Source organism: Parambassis ranga, unplaced genomic scaffold (assembly GCF_900634625.1).
Source record: "Parambassis ranga unplaced genomic scaffold, fParRan2.1 scaffold_21_arrow_ctg1, whole genome shotgun sequence".
NCBI classification, from domain to species: Eukaryota; Metazoa; Chordata; class Actinopteri; family Ambassidae; genus Parambassis; species Parambassis ranga.
The window spans coordinates 2,791,714-2,814,413 of record NW_021144767.1 but is presented as its reverse complement, the minus strand read 5'-3'; the positions used below and the strand labels follow the sequence as shown (position 1 = coordinate 2,814,413).

Sequence of the window (22,700 nt, the reverse complement as noted above, 5' to 3'; positions counted from 1 at the left end):
TGTTCAGCAACAATATTCTGGTAAAGCTCCAGGTCGGCTCTGTACTGACGACCATTCACTCTGCCACTGCAGAACAAAAAGAGGGCATCAACACACTCCAAGTTTCCTCCATACCAGGTCACTTGTTTGCAATTCTGAAGCATTTAAGGCAATTTACGATTTCAATTTGCAAAAACACAAAAGGGAACATTAATATTCTACATTGTTTCATGATCATCTCTCAAACTCTATAATCTTCCCCTATATCCCTCCTCATTCTTTGTCAGGGTGAACCAATAAACCACTATAATTCCTTGGAAGCTTCCCACAGGTGAGCAACCACAAGGAATCATGTATACTGACAGTCAAGAAATGCACCAACAACCAAGTTACATATTTGCTGCTGATAGAAGGTCTTAGGAATCAGATGGGCAAGCTTTATTCTACTGTTATGTAATGTATACAATGAAAATCTGACACAAATGAGGGCGGGTATATTGAGTCTGTGCAAACAAAGAAGTTTGTTCCCTGACATGAATGAATGTAACTGCAGCAGAGTAAAGATATCTTTGCTAAATTAGTATAATGTTAGGCCAATCAAATTTCATGATAATGTAATCACAAATTAAATGTAGATTTCCTTTAAATCCAATTATGAGACAGCTGTATTATTCAGAAACAACAGAATACAGAACAATCACAGTAGCACCAAAGGAAAGTGACTGAATGAGATGCCCTTTACATTAAACTGTAACCCGGAACTGTGTGACACCGTTTGTTTGTCTAATTTACAGACTGGCATGCCGAACATGTACCCACTACCACCAGTGTAAAATGCTCTGGACAGAAAGTTCCACTGAATGTTGGATGTGATGAAAGTGAGTGAGCAAACACTGGTGGTCTGGTCCTGACAGACCTGTAGATGACTCTGTCAGAGAAGAAATCACAGCGCTGACTTTCTGGGTTCACCAAGATCACTCTTGCAACTGCACAGTTGACCGTCTGATACCAACGTACATGGGGGTGGTAACTGAAATCCAACAACAAAACACTTAGAACAATGTAACTGTATTATTAAGACCACATATTGTACGACGTCTCGTGCCTTTTTGTTGAGTCGTCTCTTCTGTTAGAGCTGATGACCTGCTGTCTGTAGCTTTCATCTGCCCCTTCAGGTACACCTGTACACATGATTTATGGAGTGTCTCAGCTCATTCATAGTAGCCTATATAAAACATCTTTCTGTGTGCTAGTTTACACCATCTCTTGCCTCTTAGTGTCAATCTGCGATGTTTAGTAAACTGTGGATCTGTATAGAAGTTACAAAAATGCTTTTACCATTTCCAGAGGGGTTTAGAGAGGCAGCCAGGCTAATCACTGGATACACGTCTATCGCATCCCTCTTCCTGTGTATGATAGCCAGCGTTCAATTACACATTTGTGACAGTGTGTATGTGACAACAACAACATCAAAATGGATATAAACCTTAAGTGGCTACAGAGCAGAATGAAAGGTATTACAGGACCACAGAAACAAGAGAGCAGAGGCTGTGTGGTTCCCTTACGCCAGGGGTCTCAAAGTAGCGGCCCGCGGGCCATTTGCGGCCCGTGAACCGATATTTTGTGGCCCCCCACTTGACATCAAAGTTTAGTGTTAGTGCGGCCCGCACATATTTCTCACACGCACTTATTCACTGAGGCTTGTCCTGTGCGTTTTATTTTTATTAATTGCCCGTCAGTATTTCTCTGATATTTAGTTAGAATTCTTTTTAGGAGTGGCAGCCTCCGTTCTGCTCGGCGTGTCGTTTCTGTCTCTGCATGTCAATGCATATTGACATATTTTGTCAATTGCATATTTCTGCATGCACTCCGCTGCAGAGGAGTTCCGCCCCCCCCCCCCCCCCCCGACACACACACACACACACACACACACACAGGCGTGCACACACACATGTGAGCGTACTGCACCAGAGGAATGAGAGCGCGCATTGAAAACTGTGCCAGGCGACGCGCTGTCTGTTGGACAGGTCTCAGCAGCCTATAGCCATGCTGGTTGTTTGTTGACGGTGTGTGTTTTCAGGTGCGGCGTGATCTCAGTGCGCATATAGCAGTGCTCCGTCAGCATATAGTCCCAGAATGGATCAAACCAGGAGACTGCCGCGTGTTAATCAGCATTTCCATTTGTGCTCGCTGTGAATACGCAGGTCACATGAAGTACTTGGAGTTTCTTTCTTTCTTTTTAATCAGGATGCTAGTTGAATGGAACACATGTTCTCAGTAGCTGCCCTCACTGTAAACAAGCTGCACACGCCTGACTCCTGACATGTGTCTGTGTGAGGAGCCAGTGAACAACTTCTTTTCATGTTAAAGCAGCTGTTTTATTTAATATTATATTCACAATAGATTTTGTTATTCTAGCCTACATAAATGTCATTGTCTGTCCCTTTTCCCCTCCCCTCCTGAGCTCCGTCACATACTCAACACCAACGATGGTAAATAATATGAGTAGATGTGAAGCAAACAGATATTTTGAACATGTAAAAATTCAGGGCTCACTGCAGATTTCCAGTCGGGTTACAGAGACGCTCCTTGACACGGACATGTGCGGGTTTGCACCACTGTTCACTCACATACAGCACAATCCCTCCTCTCTTCTTCTTACCGCTGCCAGTCACATCTCTGTCCACCCGTATGGTCACAAAGCCGGGGGCAGCAACGGAGGTTTCCGGGATGATGACATTGTAGGGTGTGTTTGATGACATCACATAATGCCTTCATGTCAGAGTTGTAACCTCAAAAAGTGTCCTTGCTGTGGTGTTCAAAAACAATCCTTCAGTCCAGGTGTCTCGATGTAAACTCCTGAATAAACTGAGTTGTTCTCAGCTAACCAACGTGCTGCAGCTGATCAATGAACACAGCTGCACTGCTTCCTGAACCAAACTGGGCCAGCTCTCCTCCTGCAGCTGCTTTTTCAGTCTGAATGCACTTCTTTCTGAACAAAACAACATTCTGTTAGTCTAGGGTTATCATTTTCTTGTTTTCCGACGAAATGACAGGTGTGTTAAACTTTGCCAGGGCCGGTTAGCTGAGTTGGTTAGAGCGTGTATGGGCCATTCTGTGGTTTATGCTGAGAAACAGTGTGACTTTAGTATGAACACTTACGCAAGCAGGAACATGCTTGGAAGAGTGACTTTCACCCAGACCCACCTCCACCACATATAAACCATTTTCCCACCAAACAGTTAGAACTGATGAAGCTGCTTGGAGGAGCAGAGAAACGTCTTCAAGAAAAACTTGAAAAAGAAAAAAAGTCCAGACGCTCTCTATGAACATGACCTGGATGACATGTAAACATACAGTGTGCTCTTTGTAATCTGTATTCTGGCTCTAAAACAAGTGCCCCTTGTGAGGGTTGAAATCACAATCTTCAGCTTATGAGACTGACTCGCTGCCTACTGCACTAATGAGAGGAAGAAGAGGTGAAACATGGTCTTATCTCTTTTTCTTTTTTACCAATGTGCCAATGTGAATTAAAAATGATTAAAATTATATACACTATTATTTATTTAATAGTTGTGATTGAGATATATATTTTGTTTTCTTCAACATGTTTCTAATGCAGCTACAGTATCTCTGCTCTCATCTTCCTCACCTCTCTTCCTCTGCCTCAGTGTCTCCTCTCTTTCTAAAGCTGAGCTCCAGCTGACAGACTCTTCATTCTGTCTGTTACAGTTTTAGCTGTATGCAGATATCATCCTGGCAGACAATGGTCCACTATAGCAGGATAATAACAATACTTTTTAAATGGGCGTTCGTCATGTAACCATGTTCTATAACTCCTTAAACCAGCTGACTGCTGTCAGTCAGAGTGACTCAGCCTTCATGGATGAACCACACAGGTCAGATAACACTGTCCTCAGACCTGCTGTTCAGTCTGTTATGATGCTACGAGCACGTCACGCCCCCTCCCTGAACATTACCGGCTCGTTATCGTCACTCATTCAGGTCAACAGCAAAACCCACATAGTAGCAACAAATCCTGCTCCTCCGCTACATGTTCACCTGAACTGCAGATTCTGCTGTTCAGCAGCGAAACGTATTTAAACCCTGTCTGTCTGTCTGTTTGTGTGAGGCTGCAGTGAGAGGGCTGTATGAGTTCTGCACACACATTTCAAATTAAGATTTTCAATACTTTAAGGGCCTTCATTTTCCCACAGTTGATTCATCAACTTTTAATACTTTTTAAGACCCCGCGGACACCCTGACTTCAAATGTCACTTATATATATATATAAATATAACAACTTGGTGCAGTGAAACTGAAAGTTTAATGTATTTTATTGTGTCAGCCTGAAACCATTCAACCATGTGTGGTCGAACGAGACTACACTAGTGTGCATGTGCATGGAGATCCAAATCCCAAACAATCCATGAACCAATAACACACACCGCAATTTATTCACCACTAGATGTCCTACTCGAGCACTGTGTCAGAGAGTGATAAGAGAAGATAAGATAAGATAAAACAGTGGAGACTGCGACCTGAACGCAGCGCCTTGGACCGCTCGGCCATCCTGACATGAACAGCGTGCTGTCCACAACAAGTTTGGAAAAGCTCAAGGATGAACACTTAATAAACAATCTGAAATCTTCACTGACACTGATGGGGACAGACTGAGAGTGTTTCTGTCTATGCTATCTCAACAAGTCTTGAGCCAGAGATGAGATTTTTCATCTGGTCACCACATGATGAATCATTCTGACTATTGTAGTACCTTGAGATCTGCCTTTCCCAGGTGTTTTGTCCTTAAGGTGAAGCAGTCTCTGCCTCAGGGTGAAACTGGGTTTGAAATGTGCTGGGACGTTTTATCCTTTGCCTCCTCATTGCACACCAGTTGTTCTCGGCCCAGCAATTTTAAAATGACAGTTTTTGGAAGTGTCAGATGGACTGTGCCAGGGTTTGGTCCTCAGACATGGAGGAGCATAAAGTGATCTTGGAGATGAAAAGAACCGTTGTTGGCAGGATTCGAACCTGCGCAGGGAAACCCCAATGGATTTCAAGTCCATCGCCTTAACCACTCGGCCACAACAACTAGGAAAAGGTAACAGTGAAGAGTCTGATGACCCAGGTTGGTTCTGTCAATGAGTGCATGGTCTTGTCCAGGTTGTCCTGTCCAGTTTGGTGTTGGTGCTCCTTTACTTGTTTCCATTTCATTCGAAGTTTGACAGACAGCTATCACAGAAAGTTAAGTCAAAGTCAAAATTCCAGAAGTTCCAGAAATCTAGAATAAGTGGCAGCATTCCAGTATAGACATCAGTATTCCAGAATGATAGGCAGAATTCCCTGCTCTCACTAATTTTAATTAATTTAATTTGAATTAATTGCTGCTGTCACTGACACTTCTATCAGCAGTATTACTACACAGCTGGCTGCATGGCAGTGAATGACATGCTGATTACAACACAAGTCCACTGTGATGGTTCACTTAGACAGGCACTGAAATGTTCTTCTTTGTGGAGCCTCTTCCAAACCATGATCTGACAACTATTAAACATCCAAGACATGAACAATAAAAATCAACCTCTCATTCATGTTAGGGTGAAAACACATCAGAAGAGTCTTCATCACTTTGTGAGATCAGTGAGGAAGAGTATGTTCCTCAAACAGAAAGTGAGACTTCAGTAGATGTCAGACAGCACAAGAGAAGCAGAAAGACTGATGTGAAGCATCAAGGTATCATGCTGAAGGTTAGTTCATACTTTTAGACCTTCCTCACTTTGTGAGGCCTCAAACAGTCTTTTTGCTGCTAAATATTGTATTAGACAAATGGAAAAGAATCATTGTTGTGCTAATATCACAGATGGATAGCATCTCCATCACAGTCTAATATAATGTTGTGGTCCAGGTGCTCCTAAAGCTGTCAGAAGATGCCATGTTTCAGTGTCTCCTTGAAGCCTGTGTAGATGAATGTATGGAGAGCAGCAGCAGCTTTGTTGTGACTCACAGCTCTCAGTCCTTGTAAATGATTGGAATGCATGTAGTGCTGTTTATTTCCACATTGTCCTGTTTAGCTGTCCAGGAGACTTACAGGCACACAGGTCAAATGAACAGTAACACTTTGGATTTGTGGGATCAACAACTCAAACTGCAGCAAACACACAAACAATGTCTCATTGTAGTAAGTTAGTCAATCAGCTACAAGCTGAACGTCTGTCCTGACCTGGACACATACAACTTCTGTCTATGCACACAATTTACAGCCATAATCCCAGTGAGGACAGTTGTGTGTCTTTCCACTCTCATTGTTGTACAGTAAGACGCATGAGCTCAGGACATTTTCAGCAGTACATTTGCTCTGTTCTAGTTCACCATTTTGTCTGGCTCTCTGCTTATGTTCTGCTTTGATTCCAAATACAAACATCCAAACATTTTCAATGTATATGCTGCACTAATCTCAAACATTCTGTTCAGAAATAAACAAATGCATCTTCATTTCACAGTCACACATGTAACCAACTTAACCTCATAACTTCATATAAGCGTACTTACTCTCTGGTTATGAGTCTAGCTTTAAGGTAACACAGACAACATGAAATTAGCGTCTGTTAGCAACATGGTATTACGTGTTTCTCTCACTTTGTGAACACTCGTAAAACATAAACAAATCTAACAACACTGTCTGCAGTCACTTAAGATACTAACGGAACAGATCTGATCACTGACAAGTGAGCTGAATAACACTGATGACCTGGTTACCATGGTAACTGTCAGTGGCTGGATATATGAGGCAGCAAGAGAACATTTGTGTGTCTAACATGGACTGAGTGTCATGGTCTGGGTACTTCCTGGTTGTTGTTGTTGGTCTTTTTCTCCTTCTTTGTGTGTGAGTGAAGGGGTGAATGTTTACTGCTGTATTAGCTGCAGTACATATTCATGAAAGGATCTGATTCTTCAGCATTGAGCTGTGTGAGTGCTGCTATCAGGAAATCAGAGTTAAACAGTGAGAGCAGAAATCCCCCAGAGGGCTGGACCTGACTGCTGTCCTGATAAAGACATGAGCAGAGACATGAGGAGGACTGTCTGGAGGACACACAGAGTGGACATGGGTCACAGAGTGCTGCTGCTGTTTGTGTCTCTGCAGCATGGGCAGCTGCTCCTGCTCCACTCGTCACCGGCTGATTGTTCACACCTGTGATCAGTCATCAGCCAATCCTGCTGCAGCTTCCATCTAGTATATGTGTCCAATGGAAGCTGAGCAACATGTCAGCTACACACATAGAAACACTACACATAGTTTGTCATATAAATAACATGGATTGAATCATGTTGTACAGTCAATGGAAACAAAAAGCACTGAGAGTGGTGCTGGTAGTGCAGCAGTGGATGGAGGCTGAAGTGCTGCCACCTAGTGTCAATATTTGGTATTATCTCTGACTACATATTCCACCTTTAACTCTCTGCCATATATACTGTGCCATGTGTGAAGTGATAATAAAATGTGAATGTGAATTTATTGTAAAGAACTTTACTTAATATCCCTGTTATAAGTGAGCAGTGTGGGGGCCTGTTCTGTCTGGGGCCTGTTCTTTGCTGTCACTCAGGGGGCCTGTTCTGTCTTTGTTTCTATGGTGACCCCACAGGCTGCAGCAAAACACCACTACAGGTGCTGGTCATATAATTAGAATATCATCAGAAGGTTGATTTATTTCAGTAATTCCATTCAAAAAGTGAAAGCTGTATAATGCAAACATTCATTCCACACAGACTGAAATATTTCAAGTGTTTATTTCTTTTAATTTTGATGGTTATAACGACAACCAATGAAAACCCACATTCAGTATCTAGGAAATATGTGAAAAGGTTCAATATTGAAGACACCTGGAGCCACTCTAACCAGATAATGAACTCAAAACACCTGCAAAGGCCTTTAAATGGTCTCAGTCTAGTTCTGTAGGCTGCACAACCAGGAAGACTGCTGACTTGACAGTTGCCCAAAAGACGACCATTGACACCTTGCACAAGGAGGGCAAGACACAAAGAGGCTGGCTGTTCACAGAGCTCTGTCCAAGCACATTAACAGAGAGGGAAGGGGAGTACAAGCAAGAGGGAGTACAAAGTGTTCTGCCCAAACAGGGACTTGAACCCTGGACCCTCAGATTAAAAGTCTGATGCTTCCAATACTTCACTAGTACACTTCATGTAGTGCAGTGAGTCCTGATTGACTTGCAATTGACACTTTATACAAGGGGGATTAGCTCAAATGGTAGAGCGCTCGCTGCGCAAAAGAAGGGGTCCGATTTTCTCGCTGTCGCACGCAAGGGAAAAAGTTGAGAAAAATGTGGAGCCCCGCTGTGCGCGGACAAACGTCTCGTGTAGCGGTATTGAGGCAATAATCCTGTTCATTATAAAGGAGTTTAAGTGAAATATGAAACAAATCATCTGCTATGGGCTGGACTCGAACCCGTAGTCTGTGCCGTCGGCTGTGCGACAATGTATAGAGTTGTTGGAATGTTTAAAACCCACAACGTGCGTAAAATAATTAATGATTGATTTAGCTTAGTTTAGATATGTTTAAATATATTACAATATCAACAGATGTTTTTTAGTTTATATGCCCCGTCCAATGACTTGTGATGTTTACCTGTTTATGGTTTAATAATATGAACAATGAGCAGTCAACGTGTTTTTGTGTGGGAGCTTCTTTGATGAAGATCAGAGTGAGTCTTAAATGTTTATATGATTTATCAGAACAAATATAAAACAAATACAAGTGAATACACACACACACACACACACTGCATACAGGACTATAAAATACTATTCAGCCCATTCACCCATGTGAAAATATATACAACATATACAGGTCAAATATTAGGTCAAATATTACACAATGTACAATTATACAATAAAATTCAACAGCACTGCATAAAGACAGACAGGCTTGTTGATTTAAACATAAGAAAATTGCTTATATACAATATATACAGGCCAAACATTGTACAGTGTTTACTGTGGATGTTTTTGCTGGCGCAGCCACTCATCCAGAGACATTCCACTGGATGAACGCGAGCAAAATGTGGCATTACCATATCTACTGTGGCCAAACTCTGCTGTTTTAGGATGCCCACATTTGCTGCATGTGTTGAAGGTAACCCTTCTCACATACTTCCTTTTTTGGACTCCACTCTCCTCCTCCAGAGCCCGCCGCTGCCTGTTCCTCTGAGTGAAACGGGACACAGTAGGAAGAGGAGCAGCAGACGCAGGAAGAAGCGGGGCTGCGCCTGCACCGGATGCTGCAGTACCAGAAGCTGCCATCACCACTGGCACAGTCATGTTTGGGTTCAGAACTAACGTGCCTAACCCAGCTGCTGAAACAGGCTGTGCAGTTTCTGATGCTGTGGGACCAGGTACTGTGGGCACAGGTGTGATGGGGCGCTCCCTGATGCGCCGGTGACCAGGCCGCAGAGGAGGAGCCTGTCCTTCCTGATTTGGTGGAAGTACCAATGTGTGTCTTGGGCCTGATATGACTGGTGCTTCATCCAGTGGTTCCCTCGGAGCAGTAAGCCGGGTTTGAGCCACAGGAATTGAGGCAGATGGAGCCGGTCCCTGATTAAGGACACTCAATTCCTGATTCTTCTGCTGCCGTTGAAACCTGAAAATACATCATTTGTATTTTATGTGTTTAGAAGTATTTACTTCATTTGAGGCAAATAGTGTACCCTGCCTACCACTGAATGAGTGTCCGCTGGTTTAGCTCAAAGAGCTGGATCGTGGTTTCCTCCATCAGCCTGGTGCTGTTAAGCACCAAATCTTGGATGTGGTGGTAATCGGTGAGGATTTTAGACCACCTGGGGTTGCTCACTCCAGCCTTTTTGGTTGTTGACCTGTGTAAAGCGCACAGCTTTACACATATGGCCTCAACTAAGCGGCTGGTACTAGGCCACTGAGCTGGCCCCCCAGGATGGCCAATCAAACACCGTTTTACACTCTCCACACCCGGGGTGACTCCAGATCGCTTTGGTGCCTTAAAGCGGCCGTGTGTCAGTCGAGGCTGATGTCGAGGCTGGTAGTTAACCCGTTGTTTGTCACCATCAGGGAGCGCTGCCCACAGCCGGAAGGCCTCTGTCACCTGCAGCTCAGTGAGGTAAGAAGCCTCACGAAGACCCACAAGGTAACCAGCCAGTTCCTGGACCTTGTCCCACCCAGTGACACCATCAGGGCCAATAACTGCTCCCTAGTAAATGCAGATTAATGTTAATATATGTGCAATAAAAGCTGACCAAAAGTTAAAAGGCCATTAAAATGTCTTACCTGAGGCTCGTTGGATGGACTGCTTCCAGGATCCAGTGCAGCCTGAGAGATGTCAGACGGCTGTGACAGCACTAAGGAGGCAGAGGCAGGATGCTGTCCTTCTCCATCACTGGACGTGGATGGGTGGGGTGGAGCAGAGGCCTGAGGACTGGTTGTCAAAGATGGGGGGCTCTTTTGAAGATCATGGCAGGGGTCATCCTCACAGAGCACTGATACTGTGATGTCCTCCATGATCTCCTCCTGAAATCCCTCATCTTGCAGGTCCTCGTCATTTATTTGCTCCACCAACCTGTCCTCCTCTTCAGGGTTCTGGAGCACTGGAGTCAATGTTTTGCCTGTCTGGCTGTACAGATACTCCACCCCCAGCAATTCACCTACAAGAAAAAAACAAAAAAGAAAGTGTTCTTAATATTTTGTCCAGAACATAAAAGGTTATACAGATAATGTTTCAAAATACAAAAATGTGGATTGATGAATAAATTATTTATATTGGTGTTAAATGAGTATTTCTTGCCTGTGTATACTCCAGGAGGGCGGTAGCGCTCATCCCAGGGCTTCCCAAACACAACTCGGCTGAGCTGGTCCACAGCCTCTCGCAGGGCACTGCCATATGATCGGATGGAAGAGGCTCCTTTTACAGCCTCTTCCATCCGATCTTCATTCCATCAAGCCTTCAAGGAGATAGGCCTGAAAATGTGCATCACTGGCACTGGTTCCTAAAGGTTAAATAAAATAGAAAAAAAGGGTCACACACGCGCAAGATATGTGCTACATTTGAGGTACTATGAGGTTACATGCAATAGAGTTATGTAAATACATGAAAAATTATCATTATAACCAGAATGAATGAGGAAAAGTAATTAAATTAGTTTCTTGTTCTGACATCAGAAAAGGACTGTAATATTACTGTAGAATGTGACATTACTTTAAAGTAATGGAAACAGTTACAGTGCTTATAATACTTAAGGAGACACTGTAATCCATATGAGATACCTGGGATGAAGCGGTTCAAGTGGAGGTGGAAAGACTCCAGGGAGGTAGAGCCACGGGCACACCTGTAGCAGCACAGCTCCACACCACCTTTCTTCAGTGTCCCCTTCTTAATGTAGAGTGGGAAGTTCTCTGGGTCTTGGATACACAGTACATGTTTCTGCTGTTCTTTCCATATTTGCTGGATCCGATCATGGTCCAGTAGAGGAACTCCCAGAGTGTCCTTCCCATCCACACTGTCAAAGTGATCAATCAGTGATCCAATCAGGCTGGTGGTCTCCTCCATCCCTCTGGTCCTCCTGCGGCAGTGCAGTGCCAACTCCCTCCGGGTAATGCGAGCACTGAGTGCCTTTTCTGAGAGGTGGCCGGTCTTCTTTGCTGCTAGCTCCCCCTCCTTTGCACGGCGAAGAGCAGCAACATCCTCTGGATCCCATTCAAAGATGCACGTGGACAGACTTGCCATGAAGACTCCATAGAGTGGATGAGCCTCTGTTGTGACACCTGCAGCAAATCGGCACATAAAATGCCAGATGTCAAGGCGCACTTCGAGGTCATCCCACTCTGAAAACATGGCCTTAACACGAGACTGGCCATGCTGACTGCAGCAGTCTCTGTCCACATACATCACTTTTGGGGGCATCTGTCCTGCCTCCCGATAGCGCTTCATCAGGCCAGCTACCATGGCATGCAATCCATGTCCCTCGGCAGTGTTGGGTGAAAGAATTTATTCTGCATGGTGTTAACATGCAGTGTGTTCAGATATATAAGTTTTCATGTTTATATGTGTTTATCGCTTAATAATGTGATTTTCATAAGTGTTTATGTGTTAGGAAGTTTTATAGAAAATCAAAGTAATTTGCGGATACTGAATGTATTAATAAGTAATTTCATAGTATGTCATATAACGTTGCTGCAGTTCAGGCTGTGGCAGATGAGATCAGTTGTTTTTCTGTTCTCTGGAGAGAGCTCCGGTTGGTACGAGATGGTCATAAATTCAGACTAAGGACAGCAGCACCTTTGACCTGATAAAAGCCAGATTCTAAAGGAATGTGTTTTTCTCCTGAGTACCCAGTTTTATGGTCACCCCCAGATCGGACTCACAACCTATGAGATTTGAGGAATTGAAGTTTTACCTTATTTGGCAGTAAACACTAATGGTCTAGTTGCTGTATGAACCAGGGTCTGCAGGGGGGCAGTAGATGCCCCTGTGGGCCGGCAGGCAGGAACGCCCACGGGGTATATCAATGTGTGAATTCCATGTCCAGTGGTTGTTGCATTGTTCGTTGTTGCTGTGTGGTTGTTTGTTCTTGTTGGTTGTCCTGTTCTTGTGTTGTTCTTGTTTGGTTCTTTGTGTGCAACAACCCAGAGCTCTGCGACTCAGAATTTGCCTCATTGTTTAATAAATTATAATTTTGAGACCAGAATTTATCCGCTCCTTCCTTACAAACTAATTCAGGGGGTGATCAGAAGGAAACAAGGGGATTTTCACCCCGACAGCAGCTGTGAGCACAGAGACAAGGACTTGGCCGTGCTCATTTCCCACATTTGTGCACCAAGCAGCTGTCCCTGAAGCAGCCCCAGCAAGTTTCTTTGTGACCTATTTGGAAAAGGTCAAACAGAGTGTTCATTATGCACGCAAACATATTTATATCTGGCCAACATTCTGTATAGGTAAAATGCTGTGATACCTTTTTAGTGGAGTCAATCTTGAGCACAGACCCAAAGACAGATGTAATTTTGGCCTTGACCTCATGCAGTCGCCCCAGAACATCCCTGGAGTATACAGCTAACATCCACTTAGGTTTAGGTATGGCAGGTAAGGGAGGAGGCTCAAGGAACACAGGAGGCTGCAAAGGGAGGACTTTGCAAATGGCTCACAGGCAGTGAGGTACTGCAGTACACGCTGCGACCATGCCTCACCATGTTGCTCCATCAACTTCTTGTGAAGCTGAGTCGCACTGTTGCCCAATGTCCTCTCCCTCATCATCCTCACCACCCGGTTGTCACATGAGTATCTAATGAAAGACCAGTGTAATAACACAAATGCAGTTTTTGGTTAAACAATAACACAAATCAAAGCACCTAATAATGTTTGATCTTAATTATGACTTACCTGTATGTCAATAAAGCGGGAAACTGACTGCGGTGACCCATATCCAGTTGTCCTAAGATGTCTTCGGACCAGGCTGGATACTTTTTTGTGCAGCGTTTGCACTCCAAGTACTCTGTTGCAAGGTCATACCACCTGTCGATGTCTAAGACCTTGCGCACAGTACGATATAGTCCTGCCACTGTTAGTCTGTGTTTACCACAGTCTGGGCGAACACAGACAAGAGGGAACTGCCACATCTTCAGCGGCATCCATAAAAAAAGGGGCCGACAGAAGAAGAGGTCAGGTGAGGCGGGCAGCTGACTGTGAATGAGAGGGGGCTGAGGAGGATGCCACCAAAGCTTCAGCTGGGGCACTAGCTCTGGCTTGCCAGTGTGTAGGTTGGCCTTGAAGAGGGTCTTACGGATCCACTCCTGCTGGAAAGGTGGAAGCTGATCCTTCCAGTGACGAGGGAGCTCAGTAGGTGGCTGATGATGTGGAGGGTCTGGTATTTTTACCACTAGAGGCGGACCAGCACGGGCCTCTGAATGAGCCATGGCTGGAGCTTTTGAAGGAGAAATGCAGAAAAAAATAATATAAGGATGACTGTTGTATTTGATCGCAGTCCACATTCTGCCTGCACAGCATACATTTGGACAAGCATTAATAGATTATGATTATAATTAATAGTTAGACATAAAAAAATAAGAGACCACTGTGGTTTCTTATTTTTTCCAGAGCTGTATTTGAAAAGGATTAGATGGAATAGAGCAAAGAAAATAAGTTGTGATGAATTTAGTATAAAGTAGTGATGCCCACAGACATGAAGCGTGCACAAAGTTGCAGTGATGAAAAACAGTTACTGTGATCATTAAAACAATGAATCTCCTCCGTCCTGTTCAGGGGATTAGACAGATAGTGAGTGAGAAAAGCAAGTGATGTTAGTGAAAATGTTATCCAATGATTGTTTCTCAACGGGAAACACAAATGAAAACACCAACACCTTTGGATATCCTTAAGGTTTTGAAGAGGTGCACTCAAAGAATGCATCCCGCTTGAAGCTTGATGCGACATAATCCTGTACTGTAAACAAAAATATTTGAAAAAACAGTGATTTTTTATTCCTCAAAAATAATACTTCACAGTGTGTTTTCACTAAACATTTTCATAATATTTGCATTTGTGTCGTATGCCACACCTGTATTCTGCTGTGCTTCATATTGTGACACTGCAGATACCAGCTCCTCATCATCGTCTTCAGCAAAGTCACCCGCTCCAGAAGGGGCAACAGAAGTGCCTGCAGCACAAATATAAAATGTTATTAGCATTTATTAATAGGTTAATAAAATTATTACTGTTGACAAGACACAAGGACAAACAATGTACGATGTTACTTACCAGTAGGGAAGAGCTGCCTTTGTGCCAAATGTTTGGCTGGGGTTCTGTTGGCAGAGTGCACTGCGGTACTGGGGCTGGAAACACCAAGTGGATAAGTCTGTGTAGTCTGTCATAATGATAACTGAATACATATACAGTACATGTTACGCAGTTACACTCACAGGGTTTAACTGGTGACATCAGTTTTTTAGCCAGCTGTGAAGGAGACAAATGTTTGCCACGCGCCAACAGTGCTTTCACAGTGCCAGTCTTCCACACACCAGTTTGGATGGCAGCAGGTGAAGGAGCAGACTTGTGGGAGGCTGCAGGGGTAGGTGCAGAGGCACTGGAGGCTGCAGGGGTAGGTGCAGAGGCACTGGAGGCTGCAGGGGTAGGTGCAGAGGCACTGGAGGCTGCAGGGGTAGGTGCAGAGGCACTGGAGGCTGCAGGTGTAGGTGCAGAGGCACTGGAGGCTGCAGGTGTAGGTGCAGGCTGACATGCTCCAGCAGAAGCCCTTCTTTTCAAGACGTATGTAGCCATGTTGGTTTTGGGCCTGGCATCTGCCTTGATCAGGTACTTGATGAGAGCCTGGGCCTCTTTGCTCTGGTCTTCATAGACGTCCTTCATGGACCGGCCCTTGAAGTCTCCAAACTCAAACATCAAACATCCCTGGTCTCCAGTTTCCCGGGCTTCTGCTTGAGATTGCTGCTTTCTTTTAAACTTCTCCAGTTCCTCTGCCATCTCTCTAATAAGAGATGTGTACTGGATGAACAGCTGCTTATTTTGTGACAGGGGGTTTGCCTGCACCGTCTCTTTAGATATGCTGTCCATCAAATACAATGCATACCCCAGAGAGTTTTCCAGGAGCCATCTAAATCTCTGGCCCTGGTACTTCCCAAACTGGAGCTTGCAGTGAGCAAGCACCAAAAACTGGTCACTGGGGTCTCCACCGTTTACACTCACAAACGTTCTGGCCTCCGCCAGCACTTCCTCTTCAGGTTTGGCCCTTCCAGATTCCACATTTTGCATTCGCATCGCCTCCTCTGATGGCGCCATGAGGAGACGCTGTGATGTGGCCGACTGCCACTTAAAAACCGGATAAGCATACATTTTCTGAAATGAAAATCAGAACAACACAATTACCGCTGAAAGATACCTGTACTTTTAGAGTGTGATCATTTAACAAGCTACTTCATTTCCCCACAGGGATTGATAAAGTAATTCACATTACTATGATAATGTGTACTACTGTGTCTCCTACAAAGCAAAACCATGTTATTTTCATTGAGCTATTGTATTGTACCTTTATTTAAATATTTGTAGAGGTAAGTTGTTAAAGGGGAGGGATTGTAATAAAACACCCACCTGAAAACAAACCATTTTAACATCATAACATAACTTAATTTGTAAGAGTAAAAAGTATTCTATTTTGATTTATTCTGATGTATTTTTGAAAACCCTAATGTCTGAATCCTTAACTTTACTATATTAATGTTAAAACTGGAATTTCTGAACTGATCAATATCCTACGTTTATAGTTTATAGAGATAGTGAATGACCTCCTGGATTAGCCTACATGTAGGCTACTTTACATCTACAAAAAGCGGTTTACACCATTACAAGGTATTACATGCATATTAGTACGTTATGTGTGCATTACATAAAACGAACAATAGAGCAATATCTACCAGTTTACAGAGAATCAATTGCACGTATAGCCTGTTAGCGGGTGGCCATGACAGCGATAGCGATCAATGGTAGTGACATTTTTTGGTCGGTATTTAGAGGTTGACGGGTACGTCGAAGAAAACGTGTGCTATATAATGTCCAATCGCTATATCGCTATGTCGGCCTGTTTTGTTTTCTTAAGGTACAGACTGTATCTGAACAGACAATGGCCGATTTATAGTAAATTAAATAAGGTGAAGTAAACTTCATCTTACCGTTTTCACGAGGAAGGGTCAAAAGTAAGCCACAGTGAAGGAACGCGATTGGTTGGTCAAAAGTAAGCCCAGGGAAAGGAACGTGATTGGTCAAAAGTAAGCCCAGGGAAAGGAACGTGATTGGCTAATGTGGGTTTACTTTGGGCTTACTTTGGCTCGACTAGCGCGATGCAGTAAGCGCAAGCGAGAGGTAGCGGGATCGATGCCCGCATCCTCCAGCCTGCATTTTAAGAGGGAGAGTGTAGCTGGATGGATGAGGATGGATGGATAATGTAGTGGACTCCCACCCAGCAGATCAAGTCCCAGAGGTTACAGCATCATTTATTAGCTGAGTTTCCCCTCAGGGAAGCTGCTGTTTACAAGCTGTTTACAGAGAGAAGCAAGAAAACAACAGTCAGCATCATCATCCATAAAAACACATGACAATAACATGTGAGACAGAGAGTTTATGATCAGTGCTCCCCCTGCTGGTTAGGACATATGATGACATTTTTAAATGTACCAGTCAAAAGTCACTCAGTGGTTTGTCTTTGTTTTTATGACTTTCTACATTGTAGATTCATCCTGAAGACATCAGAGCTATGAAGGAACACATGTGGAATGATGTAGTGAACAAACAGTGTTAAACCAAGCAGAATATGTTTGATGTTTGACATTCTTCCAAGCAGCCAGCTTTTGCTTTGATGACAGCTTTGCACACTCTTTGCATTCTCTCAATCTGAACTGAACCACCAATGCTGTGCAATGCTGACATCTAGTGGTGGAATCGCAGGCTGCAGCCTCCTCATTCCAAAATCAATCCCTCCTCCACATAAAGTCAAAAGTTCTAAATGTGAGTCATTAAATGAGAGGTTCCAGCAGAAACGTCCAAACATCTGAAGAGAAGCTGAGAAGCCTGAGATACAGGGGCTGCAAGCTGTGCTTCAACTGTTCCTGTTTAGACAATAAGAACAGATCATCACTGTCTTTTAATGTGTACAGTGGGTGCAGGAAGTATTCAGACCCCCTTAAATGTTTCACTTTGTTATATTGCAGCCATTTGCTAAAATCATTGAAGTTCATTTTCCTCATTAATGTCCACACAGCTCCCCATACTGACAGAAACACACAGAGTTGTTGACATGTTTGCAGATGTATTAAAAAGACAAAGTGAAATATGACATGGTCCTAAGTATCAGAGCCTTTGCTGTGACTCTCATATATTGAACCCAGGTGCGTCCATTTCTTGTGATCGTCCTTCAGATGGTTCTACACCTTCATCTGAGTCCAGCTGTCTTTGATGATACTGATTGGACCTGATGAGGAAAGACACACACCTGTCTGTATAAGACCTTACAGCTCACAGTGCAGGTCACATACTGGGTGATGACGTCCTCCTGCAGGTGTTACTGTGGAACAACTGCTCTGGATTGGGATGAGTCTGAATAGAACTTTGTTAGCTTTGTAAAGCTGTGTGGTAGTTAGAGAGGAACTGAAAAGAGTCAACAACAAGGAGTTGGTCTCCAATGGAATAAAGTTACACATCAGGGCTCGTCCGGGATTTGAACCCGGGACCTCTCGCACCCTAAGCGAGAATCATACCCCTAGACCAACGAGCCATGTGTGGCCACTTATTTTTCATGTTTCAGTCAGTGGAAGAACATGATGTGTTTGTGTAACACTGGAGATGTTACCTGTACATGTGCAGAACAAAGACATGACCCACAGCAGACCATCATGTTTAAGGAGCAGCAGGAAGTCCTCTTCTTAGTAACATTTAGGTGAATGGGACGGCACATTTGATGTTTGACTTCATCTATGAACACATGTCTGCAGCATGTTTACTGCATTTGAACTGTTACTAATAGAATTTCACTTGCTGTTTCTGTCACTTCTTTCATTGCGAGTTAAGACTCCAATAAGTTCCATTAAACTCACAGTGATGTATCCAGACCTCATAGTAAAGCCTTTCTTCTTCATGCCTCCTCCCACCTTACCCATTAAGCACATGTGTTTGTTACCAGCAGCAACATGATTGTAGTAAAAAGCTCTTTGAACACTGTGCTCAGGGCTCTTGGTAGTTTCTGCTTCTTCTCCTGTGCTCCTCCAAAAACTCCCAGTCCTCCTCTCTGACTGAGCTCACCTGCTTCCACTTGCTGATCAGGAGACAAAGGACAAATGAGGGAAGATGAGACACAGAGGGACATTTGTCCTTTTGTTAGTAGGGCTGCTGCTTGTTGTTGCTCCTTTAGAAAACCTGATGTGTTTTCTTGTTCCTTCAGTAGAAAATAATGAGTCTCTTTTGCTTCTTTGTCTCCTAGTTCAGGTTTTGTTCCTCTCCTTGTCCTCTGACCTGCTGAGGGATGTCAAATGGACTTTTAGCTGCACATGCTGGAAGATCATATGAAGATGTTCATGTATTGAAAGTTCCATGTAAGGAAAGCTTTAGCTCTTCTTCTTCCTCTTTGATTCTTGGATTCATTTGTCTTTGAAAATGACTCTTTGTCTTCTTCCTGCTTTTGCTTTTATCATGCTTTGATTCATTTCCTCTCTGTCTCTAGCTTCCTGTTTTATTTGGAAAGATCTAAGCTGTGTTCCAATTCAGGGTCTGCATCCTTCGGAGGACACAGCCTATGCGGTCTAAGGAGGCCGCGTCCTCCTGAGGATCCTCCGGAGGATTCTCAACCGTTGGTAAATGGGACGGTCTAGCCTTCAAAGCACTTCCTGATTGTGGCGCGACGTCACAAGTTCTGCCCCCCAAGCCCGGGAAAAACAAACGCGGACAGACGACAGCAGACGAACACAGAGTAAAAAGAGAAAAGAGAGGAAAGACACGAAAAGGCAGAAAAACGAAAGATGGAAATGGAGATCGAGATTTGGATTTTGTTTTGTTTAATATTTATGTTGTTGGCGGAAGAGGAGAGGCGGCTCCAGCGGCAGCGAAATCGGCGCCGACTCGTCTATTTCAGGCTGGGAGAGCGCAGTGGAGAGGTAACGTTAACCCGCTGCTGTAATAACCCATACTATTGATAATAATTAATATACCAGTTACTGAACAAATGCCTGCCATATAAATAGTAGTTGACAAATATGATTTAATGTAATATGTATTTATTCATTTGTAAGACTTGAATACTTTAAACTAGTTTTAGTTAAATGTGTAAGAACTGTTAACATCCAATAGAATTGTATCAGCTGTAAATCAATTGCTATAGTTTAATCCTCATGTTCTTACCCTCATGTCTCCAGACAGGGCAGATTTACTGCCGTATAAATGTACAGGTCCCTGTTCTACAAACCTTTTTTAACAATCATGACACCACCCAAGACTTCCGGCTGAGCAGAGAGTCCCTGGCGGTGCTGCTGGAGCTTCTACACCAGGAAAGAAGACACGGATGGGGTGCCACAATAGAGACCTTGGTGTTCCTCTTCTGGCTGGTGAGTGGGACATCCTACAGAGTGGTGGCAAGGGTGTTCAGGATGCCTCGTACCACTGTTCACCGCATCGTCCATCGGGTTACGGAGGAGGTGGTGGCTATCCGCCACAAGTTTCATCTACCTCCGCAATACCGCAGAAGACCTGGCGGCAGTAACCCAGGGGTTTGCAGGGCTGGCGAGTCACAGAGCTTTCTGCAAAGCTGCTGGAGCAATCGACGGCTGCCATGTGAGGATCAAGCCTCCAAGCGGCTTGGATGGTCACTGCTACCGCAACAGGAAACTGTTTTCCTCCATTTTATTGCAGGCAGTGTGTGACCATCAGGGCCGCTTCATTGACACGTACGTGGGCTGGCCGGGGTCGGTGCACGACTCCAGAGTACTCCGGCACAGCCCACTGTACAGGCGTGGCATCTACCCTCCTCCAGGGCACTTCATCTTGGCAGACGGCGGGTACCCATGTCTCCAGCATCCACTCCCCCTCATCACTCCCTACAAGCAGCCGGTACAAGGTGTGGCAGCCCAGCGCTTTAACAGCCGTCATTCCACGGCACGCTCCATCATAGAGCGTGCCTTTGGAATGATGAAGACGAGGTGGCGAGCCATCTTCCTCCAAGCGCTGGAGGTGCACCACACCTTTGTGCCTCAGGTATGTCACTACATGAGAGAAATATTGCTTATTGTCAAATGGCCTGCACAACATCTGCCTGGGTGCCGGTGACATCATGGCCCCAGAGGATGGAGTGCAGGAGGACATGCCGGAGGATGAGGGGGAGAACGGGCTGGAGGCAGCCAGTGGGGCTCCCTGGTGGGATCAGCTGTCTGCTGAGGTGTCTGCCCTGGAGGAGGGAATACTTGACCATGATTACTTTCAGAGGGTAAGTATAGTAATTTTATAGCTATTTCAATTCCAAGCTGTTGTGCAATGTAAATAATAACTTAAACAACATAGAAATTTGAATGTACAACACAAAAACATCACCTCCTGTCCACCATCCTCTCCAATAAACCAAAAAGCCTCTCCATCCTCTGTCTGCTCTCCCTTTCTCTCCTTTCCTCAGCCTCCCTCTGCAGCCTCATGTCCTCCCTCATTAGCTCCAAAAAAACATTGTTTTCTCTCCTCCTCTTCCTCCTTGTTCCTTGTTATGGTCCTGGCTGCCTCTCCTCATTATCGTCATCATCATCGTAAATGCAGCGCCGTGCCCCTGGTGCTGCTGAGAAGGGGTCCAGGAGTGCTTTGTTTTTCTTTGTTTGTTTGTTTATTCTGGGGCCCCTGGTAGTGCGCCAGAGAACCAGGAGGGAGGGACAGCTTACCGGGGAGGCCGCACTTTACCTGGGCACACACCTTGCACACACACACAGACAAATCTTGTCAAGACCGCAGTGCCTGTTTTTAGCATTCCTTGTCCATACTTACCTGTAGGGTCTTAACCAAGACCTGTGTGCACGTGTCTATGTGTGTGTGATGTCGTCATGATACGCATGCATACATCTGTACCATGCACAGATCTGTACCATGCAGGAATCACTATCACAGTCAGAGTTCATATCAATGAGCAGAGAGCTGCAGTGGGCAGAAATCCCCACAGGTGGTCAGGTGGTCCTTTGTAGTACTTGTGATCTGCTCATTGTAGCCTTTAATCATCGGCTGAGCATGAAGTCTGTTACAGCCTTCCCTCCTCCAGGCAATTTTGTCTTCTCCCCAAAGAAATGTACAAACTGGAGATATTTTAATGTTGTAGAAAAACATGTGCTTAGTGTTGTTCTTCCATCGACAATATTTTACTTTATGTATTTTATGCTACTCAGGATCTTGTTTATATGCACATAAACATTTACAATGGGGCTTTCGCACTACTCAGTGGTCAGGCCCTAACAACAGTGGGGGATGTAGCTCAGTAGTAGAGCGTATACTTTGCATGTATGAGGCCCTGGGTTCAATCCCTGGCATCTCCAAGGTCATCTTATGCTCCTCTGTCAGCTCAAAGAGTTAATTGTTTACACCTAACAAGTCCGATGTGCTTCATCTGGTCAAGTTCAGTAGAACTGATGGAGCCACTTGGGCTACGTTCAGTCTGCAGGCTAAAGTGACCAAATCCCATTTTTTTGCACTTATGTGACCTGTATCTGATATTGTCATGACAGTGTGAACAGCTCAATTCCGATTTTTTTATATCCGACCCAGGCCGCTTTCATATGTGGTCCTAAATCAGATACGTATCAGATTTTTTGCAATGCGACCTCAGTCTGAACAGCTATGCGGCATATATCCGACTTTTGCGTCAGTGAAAGGCGACAGGCGTCACAATTCTGCGACACAGGAGCCGGCAGACAAGCTGTGTTGTTAGCAACAAGCTTCTGTTGCCAGGAAGTAGAGCCCAACTCCAACGCACGGCTCACAGATGAGGGAGATGTCGACTGTCTTGCTGTGAAAGTGACACAGAAAGGAGCTCGCAGACGTATTCAAAGGTTCTCGTCATTCTGAAGTTATGAATGTTGAATGTTATGAATGAAGTCAGTGTCGCTAAAAGCAGTCACATCACTGTCCCACCACTCCGCACCCACACGCATCTCTGTACAGACGCTGCAGCTACTGC

At 44.4% G+C, this 22,700-nt stretch overlaps 1 protein-coding gene and 2 non-coding genes across 3 annotated transcripts in view; 1 reads left to right on the top strand and 2 right to left on the bottom strand.

Annotated features, from left to right (window-relative positions):
• Positions 1–22,700, top strand: part of LOC114429867 (NACHT, LRR and PYD domains-containing protein 12-like) — a 43,247-nt gene that overhangs the window by 13,722 nt on the left and 6,825 nt on the right. Inside the window, exons 8-9 of the mRNA XM_028398479.1 lie at positions 19,918–20,268; positions 20,411–20,752. Of these exons, the coding sequence (XP_028254280.1) occupies positions 19,918–20,268; positions 20,411–20,752 (693 nt within the window). The remainder of the gene's footprint in view (positions 1–19,917; positions 20,269–20,410; positions 20,753–22,700) is intronic.
• Positions 4,990–5,071, bottom strand: trnas-uga (transfer RNA serine (anticodon UGA)). The gene has a single exon. It is a non-coding gene; the product is annotated as a tRNA-Ser (tRNA).
• On the bottom strand, positions 18,216–18,287 carry trnap-agg (transfer RNA proline (anticodon AGG)). The gene has a single exon. It is a non-coding gene; the product is annotated as a tRNA-Pro (tRNA).